This window comes from Sceloporus undulatus, chromosome 3 (genome assembly GCF_019175285.1).
Source record: "Sceloporus undulatus isolate JIND9_A2432 ecotype Alabama chromosome 3, SceUnd_v1.1, whole genome shotgun sequence".
Classification (NCBI taxonomy): domain Eukaryota; kingdom Metazoa; phylum Chordata; class Lepidosauria; order Squamata; family Phrynosomatidae; genus Sceloporus; species Sceloporus undulatus.
In genome coordinates this window covers 119,758,359-119,778,567 of record NC_056524.1, presented here as the reverse complement: position 1 = coordinate 119,778,567, position 20,209 = coordinate 119,758,359, and the positions used below count along the sequence as shown (strand labels likewise).

Below are 20,209 nucleotides of genomic sequence, written 5' to 3'. Positions count from 1 at the left end.
GAGCTTGAGAGGGAGAAAGGGTTTGTTGTTGAAAAAACAGTTCACAGAAAGCTTTTTCAAAGGGCACTAGCCATGTAAGACAAGACAGAACAAACAATCAAAACATACTGGAGAAAGTATTTCTCATAATGCAGAAGAAATTGAAGTTCTTATGTGAACCATAATATCAGCTCTCTCATGAACCACTAATCTTCCCAACATTATCTCTTTTATCATTCTTTCATGTAATGTGAAACAGACAGCTGGAAACTAGTTTGAGGAGACAATGTGCCAAAGACACTGATCTCTCCTTATCCTAATCAGGATCTTTGGAGGAATAAAACACAATGTATTTCTAACCAAGGCACTGCAATTGTGGGTGGGCTTCTGCGGAAGAGTGGAGTACTCTCAGCTTCCCAATTCTGGCATGAAATTAAATGGCCGTTTAAGCAGTGCCAGAAATTCTGCAGCACTATTTCTCAGCATTAACATTCATAATTAATTCAAGGAACATCAACTAAACAAGTTAATAAGCGACTTAAAAGCTCAGCCTGTCCAACACAACAACATTCTGATAGAAGTAGGTAACATGTTAATGAGGCATTACATTGAAATATATGTATTTATATATTTTAAAACAATGAATTACTCTGGACAACAAATTTAAAAGAAAGGAGACAGGAACACATTGATCCTTAGACACTTAACAACAACAAAACTGTGGAAGGGGCTGCTGCACTGCAGACCTCACCTGCTGAAAGTATAATTGTATTTGGCTGAATGCAATTGTAGCAATCTGAGGCTGAATCTGCACTGCAGTTTGACACATCATTAATTGCCATGGCTCAGGCCTATGAAATCCTGGGATCTGTAGTTTGTTGTGGCACCAGAGTTCTCTTAGAGAGAAAGCTAAATGCCCCACAAAACTACAATTCCCAGAATTCCATAGCACTGAGCCAAGGCAGTTAAAGTAATGTCAAACTGAATTATTTCTGCAGTGCAGAAGTTTGCTGATCACTTCCCTTCAAAGAGCTCCCACTTGTGGAAGGCACTTGATAGTTACTATTTCTCTAGAGACTTTCCTCATCAGCATTGTTTGGGCCAATATGTGTCCCCTCTCCACCTTACAGTTTGCAAGGACTTAATAGGGAATCGGTTATATATGCCTGGAGTACAGCTGTGGCCTTTGTACAACCTTGCTTTCAGCAGAACAGGCACTACAATGTGAATTCAAACATCCATTTTCATCCAAGTACACTTTAAAACATTCCAACAGCTCAGCAGACAAAATTAATTTTATATAATGTACACACCACTGTGGTTTATTAGGACACTGGTGTTCTCATGTTAATTTCATAAATATACCAAATAAATGAATAAAACAAACTGAGAAGAAAAGTCACAAATTAAAATAAGGACATATTGTGGACCATAAACATGAAGATATGGCTGGGGCCAGATATTAATTTTTTTTAAAAAAAATGGAAATGAAAAGAAAGAAAAAGAAAAGAAAATATAATTCCAGAATCCTGAGACCATCCCACCGTCAAAGAAACACTGTGCAGCATAACTAAGAACATGATCAAGCATCTTAGCTTTTCAGTGCTACCATGCCTTGATGTAGGAAACATGAAGGGAATTGGCAAGAAACGTCCAACTAAACCGGCTCTTTGGGAGCGACTGTGATTACTGTGACAATGGGGAACCAGAGACCCACATTTTATTTGTGTTCTGAGCAGAGGGCTTGGTGTACAGCTCCTCTTTAGTATGGAGAATGAGAAACATTTTGTCCTAGCAGACAAAACACCATCCTCTCACCCAAATGTCAAATAGTTTCAGTTCAAATGCCAGCAACTGCAGCAGGATGAGTTCAAACAGTTTTTAACAGATGTTGTGAAGTCTAATGCAGCAGATGTTGTGAAGTCTAATGCAGCAGTTCAGTCATTCTGCTTCTCTGGAACAAAGGCATTTGGTTTCTGTGCAAATGTCTGTGCAACAAGCAGTGGAAAAATGAGGGAAGCATCAGCATAAACCTGTCAGGGAAGATAAGTAGAGACTTAAGAGTGCTCTTTTCCAATAATTTATTTGTATTTTTTTGTCTGTTCATACTAAAATACATATCGCACTAGGCTAGATAACCCTAAATTGCCATGGTAGTTCTTGTGAAAACTATGCTACCTTCTTTATGCTGTATAATCCTCTTTTGCTCTACACAGGAATTTTCTTTGGAATCCATGAATAGATTGAAGAAGTATGTGAACTTGAGTGTGGGGGGTAAACCCTCCTCTGAAAATTTCTTTGAAAACAGAAATTTGCAGTTGCATAGAAAAACTTCGGGATGTGTTGACTTAGTGGTTAAGACACCAATTCTGACAATCAGAAGATTGGAAGGTTGGCAGTTTGAGGCCTGAGTGCTTGAGGGTAATCTCCTGTCACTAGTCCCAGCTTCTGCCAATCTAGCAGTTCAAAAGCATGCAAATGCAAGTAGATAAATAGGTACCACTTTGGTGAGAAGGTAACTGCATTTGGTGCAGTCACGCTGGCCACATGACCACCAGAGTAGTTCTCGGACAATACTGTCTCTTTGACTTAGTAATGGAGATGAGCACTACCCCCACAGTCAGTTACTACTAGACATTGCATTAAAGATGAACCATGGATTCAGTATTATTTTCTTTCTAATTTTAAGCTATATCAAAAATGTTGGCCTAACCAAAGATGAACTCACTGGTTGGTGTCAAAAATAGAATAAAAAGTACCACAACTGGAATGTAAATCAAAAAGTCTCCGAGAATTCTGGTGTTCTGAAAGAAGCCTGTTTTCACCTTGTAAAGCAAGGTATGAAAACTTTAATACCATTCACAACAACACTTTTTTTGTGAACTGGGACTTTTAACACTTGTAACCATCAATCAATCAATCAATCATTAATTAGTTGTCCAACCTTGGCATGTGTATTGCATTGTCAAAGACTTCCCCCATGGTTTAATACTGTTATTCAAGCTAAAAAAAAATCAACTTTAGCTTGCCAATATTTTAAATGTATTGTCTTGTTTTTTAATATGTTAATAAAGAAACACATTTATTACTATGTCATACTTGTTTGTGGGGTTTTTTTTTTTGTTTAGATTTTGATAACTGTATTCCAATATAATTGGTTTCCTTTGTAATTCTATTTATCTTATGCATTTAAAAACATTATTCTGAGAAGGGGTCCATAGGCTTCACCAAAGGATTTTCACAGCCTTTGCTCTACACACACCTTGACAGGCTTGGCATCTGTGCGGATCTTTCCCCAGGACACTGCCTCATCAGGCCGAGCTCCTGAATCTGAGCCATCAAACTCCTGTGCTGTGTTGATGTAGACAGAAAAATCGGCACCATTTCTCTAGAGAATTGGAAAAATTGGTGACATCACACATATAAAACAGAGATGGTTCACTGTCAATACAAGATGTGTTCAACACAGCAGTCCTGAAGTGACAGACAATCATTCCTAGATATATATTCAGGTTAGTTTATGTAAACAACGGGATTATACTGACATAGATGAGCGGTCTGGTTAGCACAGTTCTGTGTATTCTGGCAGCAGATTTCATGCACAGGTTATTTCCTAGCATTGCTAAGCAAAATCCCTTTAACTGGAAATAGGAATGGTTCAACCTGGGATTTTCTGCATCCAATGCATGTACTCATCTCACTGAGCTTCCCAGAGATGACAGGAACTGCCAGTGTTCAAACTCAAAACCTATTTTGTGTGCTGTTACCACTTAGACTGAACAACACAGGGCTATGCCACCTGATACACAAGGGCGCAGCTTAACAAAATAATGCATTTAGTTTTTTATGGGATTTTTTTGCACTCTAAGAACACTATCTCCAGCTAGACCAAAAGGCAAACAATAATACCATGTCATCTCTTCATATGCACCCTTTCTTCTACAAATTTGTATCTCACCAAATAACTTAATTGCCTCTTCCCGCATCCTGACAAATCTTGTCTCTCTACCCCAGAAGTCCATGCCTACTGAACACCAATCTACTTTACCATCAGGTTGGCATTGGCAATGTGGTGTTTGACAAGGCCTCCACCCAAGATTATCATTCCCGTCTTTCGTGCAAAGATGGCCTGGGTATTGATGAGCCTCAAATCTAAAAGAGAGGTGGAAATTTAAAAACAAAAACAAGTAAGAACTGCAATGTAGGATTCTAAATATAATTTTAGGCTCTTAGCATATACCAAGGGTTCTAAATTATAGCTGCCAAAAATCATGAATATTGTTTCCATACTAGCTAGAACTGCTGCCTGGAGTCTAAAAGCATCTAGTGTCTAAGTTAGGAAATACTGGCATGCAGTTTCCATTCCCCCTCTTTTTGGAAAGTAGAAAGTAGCTAGAGGTCATATGGAGATTAACTGATAATGCAAACATCTTGCCTTACCTTCTACAATGTCCAGCACAAGGCCTGGCTTCTTATAGGAATGGAAGAAAATCATATCCCCCAGGGAGCCATCAGTCAGCGCTGGACTTAGCACAGGGATGCTGTTCTGCCGAAAACAGTTTGCATGGTTAGTGGAAACTGGACAATTAACAAGGGTCCAAAATACACTGCAGAAATAATCCCGTTTGAGACCGCTTTAACTGCCCTAGCTCAGTGTGAGGGAATCCTGGGAATTATAGTTTATTGAGACACCAGAGCTCTCTGACAGAAAAGGCTAAATGTCTCACAAAACTACAGTTCCCAAAATTCTCTAGCACTGAGCCAGGGCAGTTAAAGCGGTCACAAAGTGGATTATTTTTGCAGTGTGTTTTGGACCTAGGTGGGAGCAAAAGGGGAGACAAAGTGGTGGCAGTCTTGAAACACCTGTTGTATTCAGAAAGCAACTAAATAAATAAAGCAGAACCATCTGGTAGGTGTGTTGGTGACAAAAGAGGAGGGGATACCAAGGCAAGCAGTTGAAAAAATGAATGGAATTTCACATCTGCAATATCACACATATAACAGAGGTCCTTTGATCATCAGAGATGAACAGAACCATTCCATCATAAAATGACAAAGAAAAAATGTTTTATCAGAACACAAAAATGTGAAATATCATACTAGGCACAAAAATCTTCCCCCACCTACCTTTTGTGCCCAGTAATAAACTGATTCAGGATTGTTGATTTCCTTGCCAAGCCGAGCAATGAGCTTTGATGGAGTCCACTTCACACCCTAAATAGCAGGGAAGCCAGCAAGATGGTTAGAAAATGCCACCAACTCTTCAGACAGATTGGAAAACAAAGTATTAGGGAAGAGCTATGCAGTTTTCATGAAGCAGATTTCAAAGGCAGCAATATTCAGTCAAGTGGAGAGTAATAAACCAACGGTACTAGCAGGAAAATGTGATGTAAGTGAAGAAATGGCCATACAGAGTTTATGAGTAGATCATACAGTATGTTATCTTATCCTTCACCATTTGCTCTGCCTTTTTCCATTCTGAAAGAGGAAGACAGAGGTCAGAGTGCACTTGTTACCAGATGCTTTTTGCAGCTTTCAAACAGGGAAATAATACTAACACTCCAACAATCCATCTCAAACATACCAGCTCTCACCTCTGTGTCCTGTTCTGTCACCAGCTGATCCAGAATTGGCATTAGCCAGTCCTCAAACTTGCAGTAATTGTTATTGGGCACTAGCAGATTTCCAATCCTGGAGAAGGAGAGGGCATGGATGGAAAATAATGCCTGGCTAGGGATGTTGCCCCTACCTTGATCCTTCTTCCCTCATACTGTGAGGCATATGTTCAATTCTGTTTTCACAGGTCAATCATGTGATCCAAGATTGATGCATTTCTCAGACCCTGCATCCAAAAATTTGATCCTTGACAATGGTGAAACCATTACCCCTATCCACCACTAGCATTAATACCTGTTGATTCCATTCTGGCGTAGTTCCTTCCCACGCAGACTGAAGTCTCCAATATAGGTAGGCGCCAAACACTTGATCAGATCTTCTTCAACACCACCTGCTGTGGTCACCAACACATCCACCTAAAGAAATCAAAGAAGTAGGTTATAGTGCTTGCCTAGCTTATAGCTATAAGCATCTTCTAAGTGCTTCTAGGTGCATACAATGTCCTTGCTGCAACAGCTGCATTGACTGACAACCCATTCCCAGGAACAAATCAAAGTGATACTGTATTCTATAAAGCCCTTTATGGTTTGGGTCCATGCTATTTGAAACACTGTACCTCATTTTATGAGCATGTTAGGGCTCTATGATCTTCTGAAAAGACCCTTCCCTCTGTCTCACCACCTTCTCAGGCTCATTTAACGGGAACAAGAGAGATAGCCTTCTTGGTGACTGCTCAGTCTTTGAACTCCCTCCGAAGGGAAGCTAGAATGAGTCCCTCCATGATCTCTTTCCGTCAGCTGAAAACACTCTTGTGCCACCAGACATTTAAAAACTAAATTCTTTGGCATTCTCAGGATGTGTTGTGTTATTCCCTTTAAATTAATGTTACATTTAATGTTTATGTTAATTTTTAAGATAAATTATAAATTACTTAATTCCTTTTAAAATAACATTTAAATTTATACTTTCATCCAAGTGTTTGCATAGTTTTTAATCTGTATTGTTTTTAAATACATTGTTAACCACCTTGGGTCCCAATATTGGGGAAATAGTGGAATATGAAGTAGTAGTAGTAGTAATAGCAGTAGTTATTGTTGTAAGGGATTCATCCTCAATCACACAGTATCAGCAGCCAATACCTCTTCCCCATAGGTCAAACCAACTGGAAAGACAGTGTTTTCTTTATGGTTATCTACTATTTGAAGCCCATGTGAATGTCAGAGATGGCACACACCAGAACAAGCATTTCAAGGTGACAAAACTATAAATCACAAGGGAAACTGCTTTCTATAACACATTCCCTCTGGTCCTCCTAAGAATATTACTTTTTCCTAAAATGTAAAAGGAAGGGTAGAGAAATGTCATATTGGGGTTGAGAAATACCATATTGTGTTGCACCAGGTAACGGATAGTCTCACGGACACCTGAGCTGATGAGGTTGGAGGTGAAGCCCAAAAAGATGGTGCAGCCTGTTAGATGACGGGGACAGGGATTGAGATCAGTATGGTCTCCTGCATCCTCATGAAAAGGTGTCAGCTTTGCTTCTATCTGCAGTGAAGAGCATACCTATCTCAATTAAGCTTCAACACAGACACATAACACAGGCAGTGAAGGCTTAAAACTATTCAGGCGAAGTAGATTAAAAGATAACTACTATTCTGCCCAGTACAGACAAATATAAGTGACAAAATTCTACCTCTAATATCCAGTTGATGTAAAACAACAACACACAAACAAAATAAGGCTAATATTTTAGGCCTCTTACTATCATTTTAGGAAAAGAAATGAGGCAACAGAAAGCAGAACAGGTAGATTTGGAGGAAAATAATGGTTATGCCACTTTATCCGTAAATAAGATAAATTTGAATCTCTTCCCATTCTCACTACAGAAAAGGAGAGAAATTTTGAAACCAGTTTTTGCAATCTCTGTAGCTTTTTTATATTAACATTTTTCCTTTTTTATTAAAGTTTATTTCACAATACAATACATAATATATCATACATCATATACAATTTTCTCCTAACAAATTATAATTTTTTCCCATAACCCTTCTTTTCTTTAACCCTTAAGTTTGAAATCTTTATCGTTTCTTAAGCAATCTCTGTAGCTTTTGACTGAAAGTTCTGGATTCAGAACAGTCTTTACAAGTAATCAGTTGGAATTTAAAATAAAGCTTATGCTCCAAAGTATAAAATATCATCCATACAGTAAGAGAAGAGCTAGGTGAGCTTGTGCACTCTTTGTGGGAAGAAGTGCAGTAAACAAGGGAACAGAGTGTGTGTCTATGGTCTTGGTCAACTGTATGCGTGTCTATCTCTGCTTGTGCGAGATATATGGATACTACCAAGACCAACATGTATACATGCTGCCCTTCTACCTTCCCATGAATAACCCTGGCTACTTACCATGCGATTAATTTCATTGACAGCCTGCCCAAAGCTGGTAGCCTGGAAACCTGTTGTAAGATAAGACTGGAGCAAGGCATGATAATCCAATCCGCGGTCAAAGTCATATCCACATACAGTTTGACTCCCTTCAGGTAGTCCCTCACTGGGCTTCAGCACAGCAGCCACTGCACCTGCAGGTAGATTCCCTGCCAGATTCTCCATTGGGTGGACAACAGTGCAGCTGGACGTCTACAATAATAAGACCATAGGTAAAAATAATCTTTCAGAACATTTTCATAACCTTTTTCCATGTGAGTGTTGCTACAGAATCAAAGCCCTTAATATTTACCAGATCTTTTTTATTCCATAGTACGGCTCTTCCATAGTAAAACCAGTCATCATACCAAAATATGATCTAAATAATATCTCAACAGAATTTATTGACAACATAAGAAAAAGATTTGAGCTACTAAGAATAATAGACCAAGAATCAGAGGAACTATGGTCTGAAACCAGGGACATAATAAATGAAGAATGCAGACTTTCAATAGACAAAAAGAAAAAGAAAAAAACATGGATGACAAATAAAACACCACAAGCAATAAAGAAAAGAAGAGAAGAAAAACAAAAGGCAGATAGGAGCAAACTAACAACAATGAATGCAACAGTACAGTGGCATGATTGCGCAGCATGCTGTTTACCTTCCCACCAAAGTGATACCTATTTATCTACTTGTATTTGCATGCTTTCGAACTGCTAGGTTGGCAGAAACTGGGACTAGTGATAGGTGCTCACCCTATTATGTGGCACCTGGGCCTCAAACTGCCAATCTGCTGATCTTACTAACAACAGAGTCAGTGTCTTAACCACTTGAGCCACCATATGTCAGCTAGTATGTCAGCTAGTCATATTTACTCTTAAATTTCTAGCAGCTGAATATATACACATGTGGATTTCTCTTTATTTTTCTTCTCTTTGTTTCCTTCTATTAGCTTTCTGTTTATTTCCATGACCTTATTGTCCTTGTCTTTTCATCTTCGGCTTATAGTTATATTGACAGGTTTTCCATGAAGCCTTATTATTTTGGGGCAAACTGCTTTACGTCTCCTGACTGTTCACACTTCCCCCCATTTCTTTTCAGACTGTCATTTCCAGTATAAAATATTATGTAACTACCCAACTGAAAATGTCCCACTGCCTTAAACACTGTAATGTTTATATGTCCCAGTTCTTGTTTAACAATTTCTAGCTTCCCCAATTCACCTTTTGAAACACAAGAGTTTCATGTTTTTATTATATATATTGTGCAGTTTGAGACTATATCTTCATGTCTGAGCAAATTATCCATTGAGTCTTTCAAGTCTGAATCCAGTTAAGTCATTATATACAGTACTTCTTGTCCTCTGCTCCTGCCAAGTAGTCAGTTAAGTGTCTTCTGGAGGTTGAGTCTCATTTTGTGGCACTATCTCTCACTTCATTTTGTTTTGTCTTATAGCGTTTCCATGGTAAGAAATGGATTACTGCTATCTATTGTACAGTACTAACAGGAGTTTGCTGAACTCCTACTACATTGTCTCAGAGTGCTCCTCTGCCGTTAATGTTGCTGCCCCATAGGTTTCCTTCTGGAGCACTTTTACCACTCTTTCCATTAGAACTATCATTTCTTTTGTGTTGATGTAGCTGTTACTTCCAAAAAGGATAGATGCACCTTTGTTTGGTTTCCACTTTTAGCACTCTATTTCAGGTGATCTTGTTAGGAGTCTAGCCTCTAGATAGGGTCTAGTACTGTAACAGAAGCAGGAACAGTTGGATTGGAACCATGGCATTCAAATCATTTCTTTTCCTGGATACACACAAAATTTCAGATCCTTGATTGTGAGGGAGGGTGGTAATACGTACATATACAGAAAGCTTATTTGTTTGGGTAACCTTTCCAAGGGAATTTAATTTCTTCTCTGCCAGTACAATCATGGATTGTATGTATAGATACATAACACCTTCATCCAAAGTCTCAATTCTATCAATTCTTTTCATCAGCACCTTAAAAATATGGGATTCATTTGTTTTGTTCCATAAGTAAGCTCTGTATATTTAGCCAAACTGTGAACAGAAACAATTCATTCACTTCTTTCAGACCTTATAATGTGCTCTAATTTTGGGGGAAACAAATATCTTATTTAAGCACTGCTACTGAATCTTAGATTTACTGAAAGCTGTGGTGCCCCAAAGAAAGAGAAAAGAACAAAATTTCCCTGCAGTTTCTCCCATGACGTCTTTACTTCCCTCTGACAATGATGTAATTTAATATTTATTTTTTCAATAGCCATTTCCAGATCAAAGTGAACAATTTTTACAAGTAGATAATGTTTCTTGTCTAACTACCATTTCAATAAACTCTAGGATGTCCTAATTTTAGCTATCTCAAAAGCATAAACAACCTCAGACATCTGCCACTTATTCTTTTGTGGATTGACATATTGTACTCTTTCCAAAGCAACTTTGATCTTCCCTTCTGAGCTGAACCTTCTACATTAGAGAGGCAAACCTTTACTTGTCTCAGTGAAAACAAGGAACTTTAAAACATTTCCCCTTGCCTGAGAGAAGGAGGTTTTGTGCATTCCCAGTGAGAAGAGTATCCAAGCCTGATGACAGTTCTGTGCATGTATGAGTGCAAAGGGAACATACATTGACATAAACTATGATTGCTGCTGCCTTGTTGCATGAACTTTTTTTTTAAGAAACATAAACAGAAGTAGTGTTTGTCTTTTATATCAGTAAGCCTATCCTGTACTTTGTTTCACAAAGGGAAAAGAGACAACTTTTGCAGAAAGGTCTCCTATTTAAATTGCAGAAACACTGATCAAACAATGAAGGACTGGTTGTCTAACTTATGTGCAGGAGAAAAGGAATTCTAGAAGTTTTGATTTACTGGTAGGCTGCCTGAAAGTGGCTTCTTCCTACTTCAATCCACATGTTGTAAACCACATAGGGAGTATTAGTTCACTGTAGAAATGTACTTGCTATTGCTATCCCACCTTCAAACCCAGTATATTGTAAGCCAATACAACCTCCTCCCCAGGAATACTTATGATGTCCATCCCTGTCTGCTCTAGATAGGCAGGACACTGTTTCCTTAATTCTTCTATGTCTGAGGGTGTTATGTGGGCTGAAAGAACCATTATCTGTATGGCACTGGAAATAAACCAGTATTCTAATTGGGTCAACTGGACCTCTAAAGAGAGGAATTCCATCATCTGTGTGTCACAGTATAAAAGGCCTGCTGTGTGTAACCTGAAGTTGAGGTAAGGATACGTATGTGGCTAAAATAACTCATTTGACAGGTAATTGGGGAAGTAAAGGGTTTAAAGGTTCTTTTAGTTCTTTCTCCCACACTTGGCCATTCATCTGCAATTTCTTTGTTTTATAAATACAATTTGGAGAAGGGGAGAATACAACTTCATATGTGATGCCGTAAGAAAACCTAACTTCCAAGCTATCAATTTCAAAATCTTGCCACACCCTCTCTGGCTCTTTTCATAATTATCAAATTGAATCACAGAATCAAGAATTGCACTGAAGATTTTTTTCCCATCTGAGTATCATAAACATGCCAAGTCCATCACAATGTATGGATGCAAGAGCTGGGCAGTGAAGAAAGACAACAGAAAGAAAATCAACTTATTTGAGATCTGGTGCTGGAGAAGAGTGCTGAAGATATGGTAGACAGCTAAGAAGACAAATTAGTCCTAGAACAGATCAAGCTGGAATTCTCCCTTTGGCCACATCATGAGAAGACATGAATCATGAGAAAAGACAATGATGTTGGGAAAGGTAGAGGGCAGCAGAAAGAGAGAAGGACCACATGCCAGATAGAGTCATTTGGGGGTGGGGCACAGCCCTCAGCCTGTAGGGCCTGAGCAGAGCAGCTGAGAAAAGGGCATCTTGGAGATGTCTCATCCAGAGTTGCCATGAGCTAAAGGCAGTCTTTACTTTCCCAGTTATCTGTCCACTTGAGGGCAGCTAAGAACAACATACATGCTTTATTTTTTCATTCAACCCTTCTGAGAAGATATGGTTTTGTTGATGAAAATTAGCCAGTCTACAGACATATAGTAGACTTGTATGTAAGTCGAGTATATTTCAAAGGAAGGAACTGGCAAAGCCACCTTCCTTTCCTCAAAAAGTCCTACAAAATTCATGGGGCTGGATTTAAGTTGACAGGTGACTTGAAGGCACATACATACATACATACATACACAAATTTTAAAGAAGTAGACATCTAGTGTGTAGGCAGTTTGGCACAACTCAGGTTTCATTTTGAACTTCATCCTCCTCTTTGGAAAGCCTCCCCAACATGTTTTGAAAGGCACCACAAAAGCCAAATTTTCTTGAATAACTCATACCTGGAATTCTACGTTTCATTGTTTCAGCAAAGACAGCGAAGGAGTAGGCAGAGAATGGGTTTAAACCCATTTTTCCACTGGTTATTTTGTTACTCAGAGCTAATAAGAAGGCTAGGCAGAGCTGTGGGGGCACAAAACTATCATCACTAGGAGAGTCACCACCTCCTAGCTTGCCTCCTCATCCAGAAGTAGCATCACATGCAGGTGTACCACTATGGCCACAATCTGTGGAAGATGCCTGAAAGAGGTGCAACACAACATCACTTGAGGGTACTGTGGGGATATCAACATGCTAGAATACTGTTCTGCAGTAAATGTAGGGACCCAACACAGCTGTCAGTGTGGTGGCAAAACTTGAAAGTGAATACAATTGGCCCAGATTTTTTCACAAGGAGGAGGCAAGCATCATGATTAAATCATGGCAATAGCATGGTTGGGGGGGGGGGGGAGATTATCACACCCCTGCACACTTCTCTTGTTCGTGTCCCATGCTTAATTGTAATGGATGAGTCATTGGGTAATGACAGAAACTCCCGTTATTTCCCACTGACATGTCCATTACAGTTTACACACGGGACACGAATGGGAGAAGCCCATAGGGCTATGATAATCTTCCACTGATCTCGCTATTACCTTGATTTAATCACATTTTAATGACGCTTGCCTCCCATGTGAAAAAGTCCGGTATCTGCAGAGGGATCCGTTCTGGATCCTCTCTCCCATGGATACCAAAATCCACGGATGCTCTAGTTCCATTATGCCAATGGTGGTGCATGCACATGGCTCCACAGCCATTAGGGACAGCCCCTGTTGTCTCCAGAAGTGCACTGCCATTAGAGACAATGGGACTCGTCCCTAAGGGCGGCATGGCCATGTGCACACATCGCCATTGGGGACAATGTGGGCTTGCCAGCTATGAATGGTTGAATCCAGAGATGGCAAGTCCATGGATAACAAAGGCCAATAGTGTATCAGAAGTAGCAGCAGGAACCAGCAACCAGCCCCCCCTCCACTCCAATGTAGGTACAACAAAGCTAGATTTGAAAAAGAATGTAATAACTAGAAGAAATTTTGTGTCTGATGAGTACATTTTATAAAGTTATGTTTAAAAGGGATTTTTAGGCCCTCTAAGAAGCATTTTGAAAGGAAATTTTCAAGATTTGTGTCATTGTCTTATACTTGACAGGTAATTGGTTTTGTTTATTGTTGTGTGCATTCAAGTCACTTCCAAGTTATGGCAACCCCCAAGGTGAACCTATCACAGAGTTTTCTTGGCAAGTTTCTTCAGAGGAGGCTTTGTCATTGCCATCCTCTGAGGCAAGAGATTGTGACTTGCCCAAGGTCTCCCAATGGGGTTCCATGGCCAAGCAGGGACTCAAACCCTAGTTTCCAGAGCCATTGTTTCCCTTTCCATGAAAGCATAACAAAAGAAGCTACCAAGAATCAAAGAATGAAAGGAATAATACATCAAACTACTTTTCAAATAGTGAGTGGGTTATTTTTTTAAATGTTACAAGAAGTAATTAGGATGAATTATTTTTTTTTAAAAAAAATTCCAAGTTCTGATAGGTGGCATCTCTAAGGGCTGCAGGCTCTAGCAACTTTCTGAGAGTGTACATTGTTATCACTTGACATAAATTGAACATTTTGAAACCAAGGGTGTGCATAAGACAAAAGAGTGGTATAAAACTGAACGCTGTGTGCAGTAGAACAAACAAGGCCTACAAGAGACAATATTAAGAAACAAAAAGCAGATTTTTTTTTTAAAGTGCTTCTTTGGTTGGGTGTCTATCTTGGATCTATCTTTTACAAGAATCTTTCAAGTGGTATACAGTCAGCCCTTGGTATCTGCTGAGGTTTGGTTCCAGGACTTTCAGTGGACACTAAAATCTGTGAATGCCCAAACCTCATTATGTACAATGAGGTAGTAAAATGGTGTCCATTATATAAAATGGCAAAATCAAGGTTTGCTTTTTAAGAATTTATATATTTTAAAAATATTTTCAAGCCGTGGAATCTTGAATCCATGGATACAGAGGGCCAACTGTATAAGATCAGAAAAATTCAACTGTATTTCCGGATTAATTTTTGTTTTCAAAAATTGTTGAGAGATTTTCTTCAGCTAGATGGTACACTACAAAGGATGTGCAATATTGATTAAGCCAGATTTGTTTAAAGCACTGTAATTACGGAGGCAGGGCAAAGAGCCCAGTCTCCCTAGTTATCAAGCACCAAGAGAAGAATGCTACAGGAGGAAAAGCAGTGAAGTGAAGTCAGCAAGGATTAAACTGTGCACAATAGAGGTAGAAGCTGTAGCAAAAAGTGATAAAGCCCTTAAAATAGAGGTTACCATTCAGTTGTCCAAAGCACTCAACAGATAAAAAGAAACAATTTCCACCAGCTGGGTTTGAAGATCTCTGAGATGCTACTTTTTATAGAACCACAATGCCTGTTTTTTAAGCCTGCATGGTGGTTTAAAGGCAATGGCACATTTTAAGTAAATTATTGTAAAGTCACCATTGCATTTTTGATTCTTCTGTTTTCTGGTTTTTCATTAAAAAACAAGGTTCTCTCTGGTTCATTTCATATGAGAATACTACCACTGCTTTTTTTTAATCACAAAATAACAAAGCACTTCATTCATTGTTAGGGTTGCCAATTCAAGACTGTTCCAGGCCCTGAGGCTTCTGGGGCAAAACATGAGACCCAGGGATGGCTCTGTGATTTCATTAACTGTTATGCATTAAATAACCAATCAAAGTTGCTTACCAGCTTGTCACTTAAACAGAGAAAGAGAGAACAAACATGTCTTCCTTTTTTTGGAAAGCAAGACAGAAATTTTAGCTAAAAGAGCTGTTACATAGGCACTGTACTAGGGTTAAGAGACTGCACAGCAACCGCATGGTCCCTAACCCTAGTACGGCACAGCGCTGCATCAAAGACGGCGACCTGTATATATGGGCGCCGCCACTGTTACGTAAGCACTATGCAGCACTTATGTAACCAGTGTGCCAGTGGTGCACTTGTTACGCCACCTCTGCAGCTTTAAAAGAACCCGCTTTTTTTGGGTTCTTTTTCCCCCACTGGAGGAAAAAAGGCTGCTGCTGCTCCGGACCATTTTACAGGTATTTATCAGGCCTCAATGAAGGTGAAATGAGGGGACCTTTTCCCCCTGACTTCCTGATGGGATGGGATAAAGAATATGTGGCCTAACCTACTTGATTCTATCCATAAGATGGCGGGGAAGGTGAGCCTTGGTAACACAATGAATTGGAGAGAAGGAGAAAGCTAAGGCCTGTTACAGACAGCCAAAATAAAGCTGCTTCGAGTCACAGTGGAGGCTTCTGGACTCTTAGGACGCATGCATCACTGAAACACCATACCTCCACTGTGACTCGAAGCAGCTTTATTTTGGCTGTCTGTAACAGGCCTATGTAAATGCATGGACAACCTTCCCCCATCCACAGAGTCTTTACAAGTTGAAGCAACAAATTAATTCTTTGAAAATTCTAGTAAGCAACTATTTCACTAGATGAGGTGTAGAGTTGCACCCAACCTTCTCCTCTCACCCATTGATGAAGCCACCAAAACTGGATTTTCTCACTTACCTGGGGGTGACCCATGAATACCAGAGAATCAGGGCCAGGACCTGAGATCTGGTACCCCTATTAATTATGGCTGTACATTTTACTACCATTTCCCACATTATGTTCATGGTGGGCAAGCCACTACAGACTTCACTCCTGGTGCAGCAACAATAATGTCCCAAAAGTTCAGCTGTATAAAAGAGCCCGTAATGCCACTCCTTCCACAGCACAACTGGTCCACCTTCCAGCTGCTTTTGATTTTAACACAGGAGTGATCTGCAGGACGTCCCCAACCAGGAGAATAAGATGGGGATGGGTCTCCCAAAAACGCTAAAAGAAACCATAGTTTTGCTTTTGTTTTCTTCTCACAATCTGGCTCCCTAAGCACGTCTATGACAAGTCTGTGTGGCATGTTAAAAATAAGAAGTGGAACTGCCTTTATTTATTTATTTATTATGAAGGGGGAAACAACAGGAAGAAATGAATGGCAACCTGATTCCCTGAGGATACAGGCAACCACTTCCCCGCCCCACTCACCTGCAGCCTGAAGCGATGTTGTCCAGAGTCCTAAAACAGCCTTCTGCATCATGCACAGGTCAATTCCAACATATTTTGGAGGCAGGGGAATTGGATAAATGAAAGAGAAGAGGAAATGGTAAATATGTGTCATGTAAATATGGTTAGCAGCATCTGCATGGCAGACAAAATATGATCCTTCACAGGATGGGATGGTGGTCAGCTTTTAATAGAGAGGCAAGAAGAGTTGGGGAGAGGAGTCTAAGGAGAGAAATGCCCCTCATTATGGGAGTGACCAAACGGATAAAATGACTCAACTAAGTCTGTCATACTTTGGCTGCATTATGAGAAGACACCAGAAAAGACAATAATGCCTGGGAATACAAAAGGCAGCATGACAGACCACATTGCAGATGGATACACTCATCTATACGGTACAAATAATGCAGTTTAACACCACTTTATGGAATCCTGGGATCTGTATTATTATTATTATTATTATTATTATTATTATTATAGTTTATTTCTATAGCGCTGTAAATGTACACAGCGCTGTACATACAAATGATCAAATCTGTAGTTTTACATGGTCTTTAACCTTTTCTGCCAAAGGATGCTGGACTCACAAACGGACTGACAGAACCATAAATCCCAGGATTTTGAAGGATTAAAGTGGTGTCAAAACAGCATTATGTCTAAAGTGTAGACGCATCCAAGGACTACTCACAAGAGAAAGAAATGGGCCCTAGAGCAAATCAATGCTGAACCCTCTCTAGAAGTCAAGATGACTAAACTGCGGCTGCATCCACACTGCAGAAACAATCCAGTCCAGCACCACTTTAAACTGCCATGGCTCAATGCTATGGAATCCTGGGAGTTGTAGTTTGTTGGGGGGGGCGCAAGAGCTTCTCTGACAGAGAAGGCTACATCTCACAAAACTACAAATCCCAGAATTGCATATGCAGTTTGACATTGTAAGCAAGCACAATAATAGCAAGTGCTTCAGCTCCATCCCATGGAGTCTTGGGATTTGTAGTTTGTTGGGGCACCAGAGCTTCTCTTTTAACAAACCCACAAATCCCCAGAACGCCATATCATATATATCATATCATATCATAAAGTTTGGCCCTGCAGTGGCAAAGTAAGTGCTGCAGCTCCATCCTACTAGTCCTGGGATTTGTAGTTTGTTTGGGGCACCAGAGCTTCTCTCCCAGAAAAAAACTACAATCCCCAGAATACCATATCATATAATGCAGTTTGGCATTGTAAACACTGCAGTAGCAAGTAAGTGCTGCAGCTCCATCCTATGGAAGCTTTTTTGAAACTACAAATCCCCAGGATGCCATGTGTCATATATATCATATCATGCAGTTTGGCAATGTTAAGAGCTGCAGTGGCAAAGTCAAGGCTGCAGCCCTTGGCTGGAGGTCTCTCATTCATGGAGTCAGCCTTCACTGAAATGGGGCAGGTTCAGGGCTGAGACATGGGGCCTTACCCTGGCCTGGACCTCTCTTCGAACAGCAGCAGCAGCAGCAGCAGCACTCTTTTGGTCACTCTACTGTACAGAACGCCTCGTTCCGCCCTTCTCCTTGCCCTTTAAGAAAATGGCGGCGGGACGGCTTCAAGTTTGGGCGGAAGCAGGAAGGAGATGGCTCGTCTTAGCCTCTCTGCCCGGGGAAGGCGCGCCGTGGCTTTGATTTGGGAGGAGCAGATTCGCCAAGGGGAGGGAGGGGGGGAGGAGGAATGGGTTATTTATTTATTTGTCTGTTTGTTTATTTATTAGAGGGTGAATGAAAGAGGGAAGATGTTGCTGTGTGTCTTCAAGTCTATTCTGACTTATCATGGGGTTTTGTTTTGGCATGTTTCTTGTCGGGGGGGTTGCCATTGGCATCCTCTGAGGCTGAGAGAGTGTGACTTGCTCAAGGTCACTCTGGGTTTTTACATGGCTGAGTGGGGATTTGAACCCTGCTCTCCAAAGCCATATAGTCCTAGGTTCAAATCACTGTCTTTCTGGAGGGGAGGGTAAATGGCTTGGGCTGAACTTTTTTTTGGGGGGGGGGATAAAAGGTTTGGGGATCCTGCTTGTCCCTGGTCTCTGCAAAAAAAACTCCAACTGTGAAAAGGATGGCATTGGCTCTCTGTTATTCTTCAGTCTGTGGTCTCTGAACACATTTCATTTTCAACACCTCACTGTGATATTTACACATACAATATCAAAATATTGTTGTTCCGCTGTTACTGTTGAGGCTCTGGAATCCTGGGATTTGTAGCTTAGGGTATTTAGAATTAAAGGACTATGAAAGAGCTAGGCAAAATGCTAAAGAGTAAAGATATACAACTGAGCACTAAAGTCAGAATCGTTCAGTCCGCTCATGGCTGATTTCCTCCTGCCATCCCACACCATACAGAATCCATAGTAATGATTTTTGTACTAATTGTTACTCATAAATCACGATTCCTGTATATCTCTGAATGTAAAATGGTCACAGTGTTGGCGAAAGGAAGGCAAGCAAGCAAACTGTGACTCTGGACACCAGGGTTCAAATCCCATTTCGGTAATGGAAACCCATTGGGTGATCCTGGGGAAGGCACATTCTGTCAGCCTCAGAGGATGGCAATGGTAACCCTCCCAATGAAGACACCTGCAAAGAAAACCCCATGATAGGGGCTTTCGGCTTAGGGTTGCCATAAAATTGGAAACAACTTCAAGACACACGACGACAACAACAACCTGTTATGTAGCTGCTGTTTAAAAGATGTCTGAGGCAGTAATTTACAGTTTATTGCCAGGACCCTACTGCTACATGACTGCTGTACACACACATAAAGTTGTAAGGCAGGTTCTTTTGCCCTCTCAAAGGGTTTTAGAAAAGCACCAATTAGTCTGCCAAGAAACAAATATAGTGCGCCTGTTCCTAGCGTGGACACATTTTACACGGCTTCCAGCTTACACGGAAGCTGCTTGGGGGGGGTTAAGCAATGGTGCACGCACCCATGCCATATGTGCATCTGCTCCGCCACATGCATGAGCCCCATTATTTCCTATGGGGCTCGAGCATAGGCAGATTTTCCCTTATGCGGGGAGATCCTGAACAGATTCCCCACGTAAGGAGAGGGACCACTGTTATCCTAGTAAAAGGATGCCTTCATTTCCTGACAAGTGCCCATGTTAATATAGCAGAGTTCCAAAATCTCTGTTTTTGTTTTTGTTTAGTTTTTGCTCCATAAACAAGGTTGTGAGTTCAGTCCCAGGCAGGGCTCCATGGTCCACTCAACCTTGCATCCTTCCATAGGTTGCTAAAATAGAAATATACTTGCTATTGCTATAAAAACAAAAGCACCCAACTATTGGTACTGGCAAATGCACTGACGACATTTCACACTCATAAGAAAAACTCACAGACAGTTGATCCGTCCAAAGTTCTGGAGTCTTTTGTCTTCAGTCGCTTTGTATACAATATGATACAATATTTACATACTCCTCTCAGTCAACTCCCAATCACCTACACCATTATCTGCTCCAACCAATTCCACCAGCTCCAAACTAACTAACCCACACTCTTGTTCCACTTATATAGAGAGAGCGTTGGCTCTGAGTCATCAGTGCCACTTAGCATGATGCAACCTTGCAGCAGCTTTGCACAATGCCATGTACTCCTCACTCAGCAGTATGTGGCTGTCCCCACTCCATGTTATCTGTCACTCATAATATTTTTCTGT

The 20,209-nt window shown here is 40.4% G+C and overlaps 1 protein-coding gene across 3 annotated transcripts; it reads right to left on the bottom strand.

Annotated features, from left to right (window-relative positions):
• Window positions 1-1,285: 1,285 nt before the first annotated feature.
• DHPS (deoxyhypusine synthase) lies at window positions 1,286-20,005 on the bottom strand. 3 transcript variants are annotated; one of them, XM_042459152.1, is made up of 11 exons: window positions 19,890-20,005; window positions 16,511-16,553; window positions 8,002-8,232; window positions 6,979-7,143; window positions 5,890-6,011; window positions 5,574-5,670; window positions 5,107-5,193; window positions 4,420-4,525; window positions 4,028-4,131; window positions 3,242-3,367; window positions 1,286-2,012 (listed from the first exon to the last, which is right to left on the bottom strand). In XM_042459152.1, the coding sequence occupies exons 3-11, from the start codon at window positions 8,203-8,205 to the stop codon at window positions 1,917-1,919; spliced, it is 1,107 nt and encodes a 368-aa protein (XP_042315086.1). In that variant the 5' UTR covers window positions 8,206-8,232; window positions 16,511-16,553; window positions 19,890-20,005; the 3' UTR covers window positions 1,286-1,916. The 3 variants fall into 3 exon arrangements, 2 of the variants coding, with proteins under 2 accessions (XP_042315086.1, XP_042315085.1); XM_042459151.1 differs by lacking the exon at window positions 19,890-20,005 and adding an exon at window positions 17,985-18,129; XR_006102996.1 differs by lacking the exons at window positions 1,286-2,012; window positions 19,890-20,005 and adding an exon at window positions 17,985-18,131 and having other exon boundaries at window positions 3,241-3,367; window positions 3,938-4,131.
• Between the last annotated feature and the right edge of the window lie 204 nt (window positions 20,006-20,209).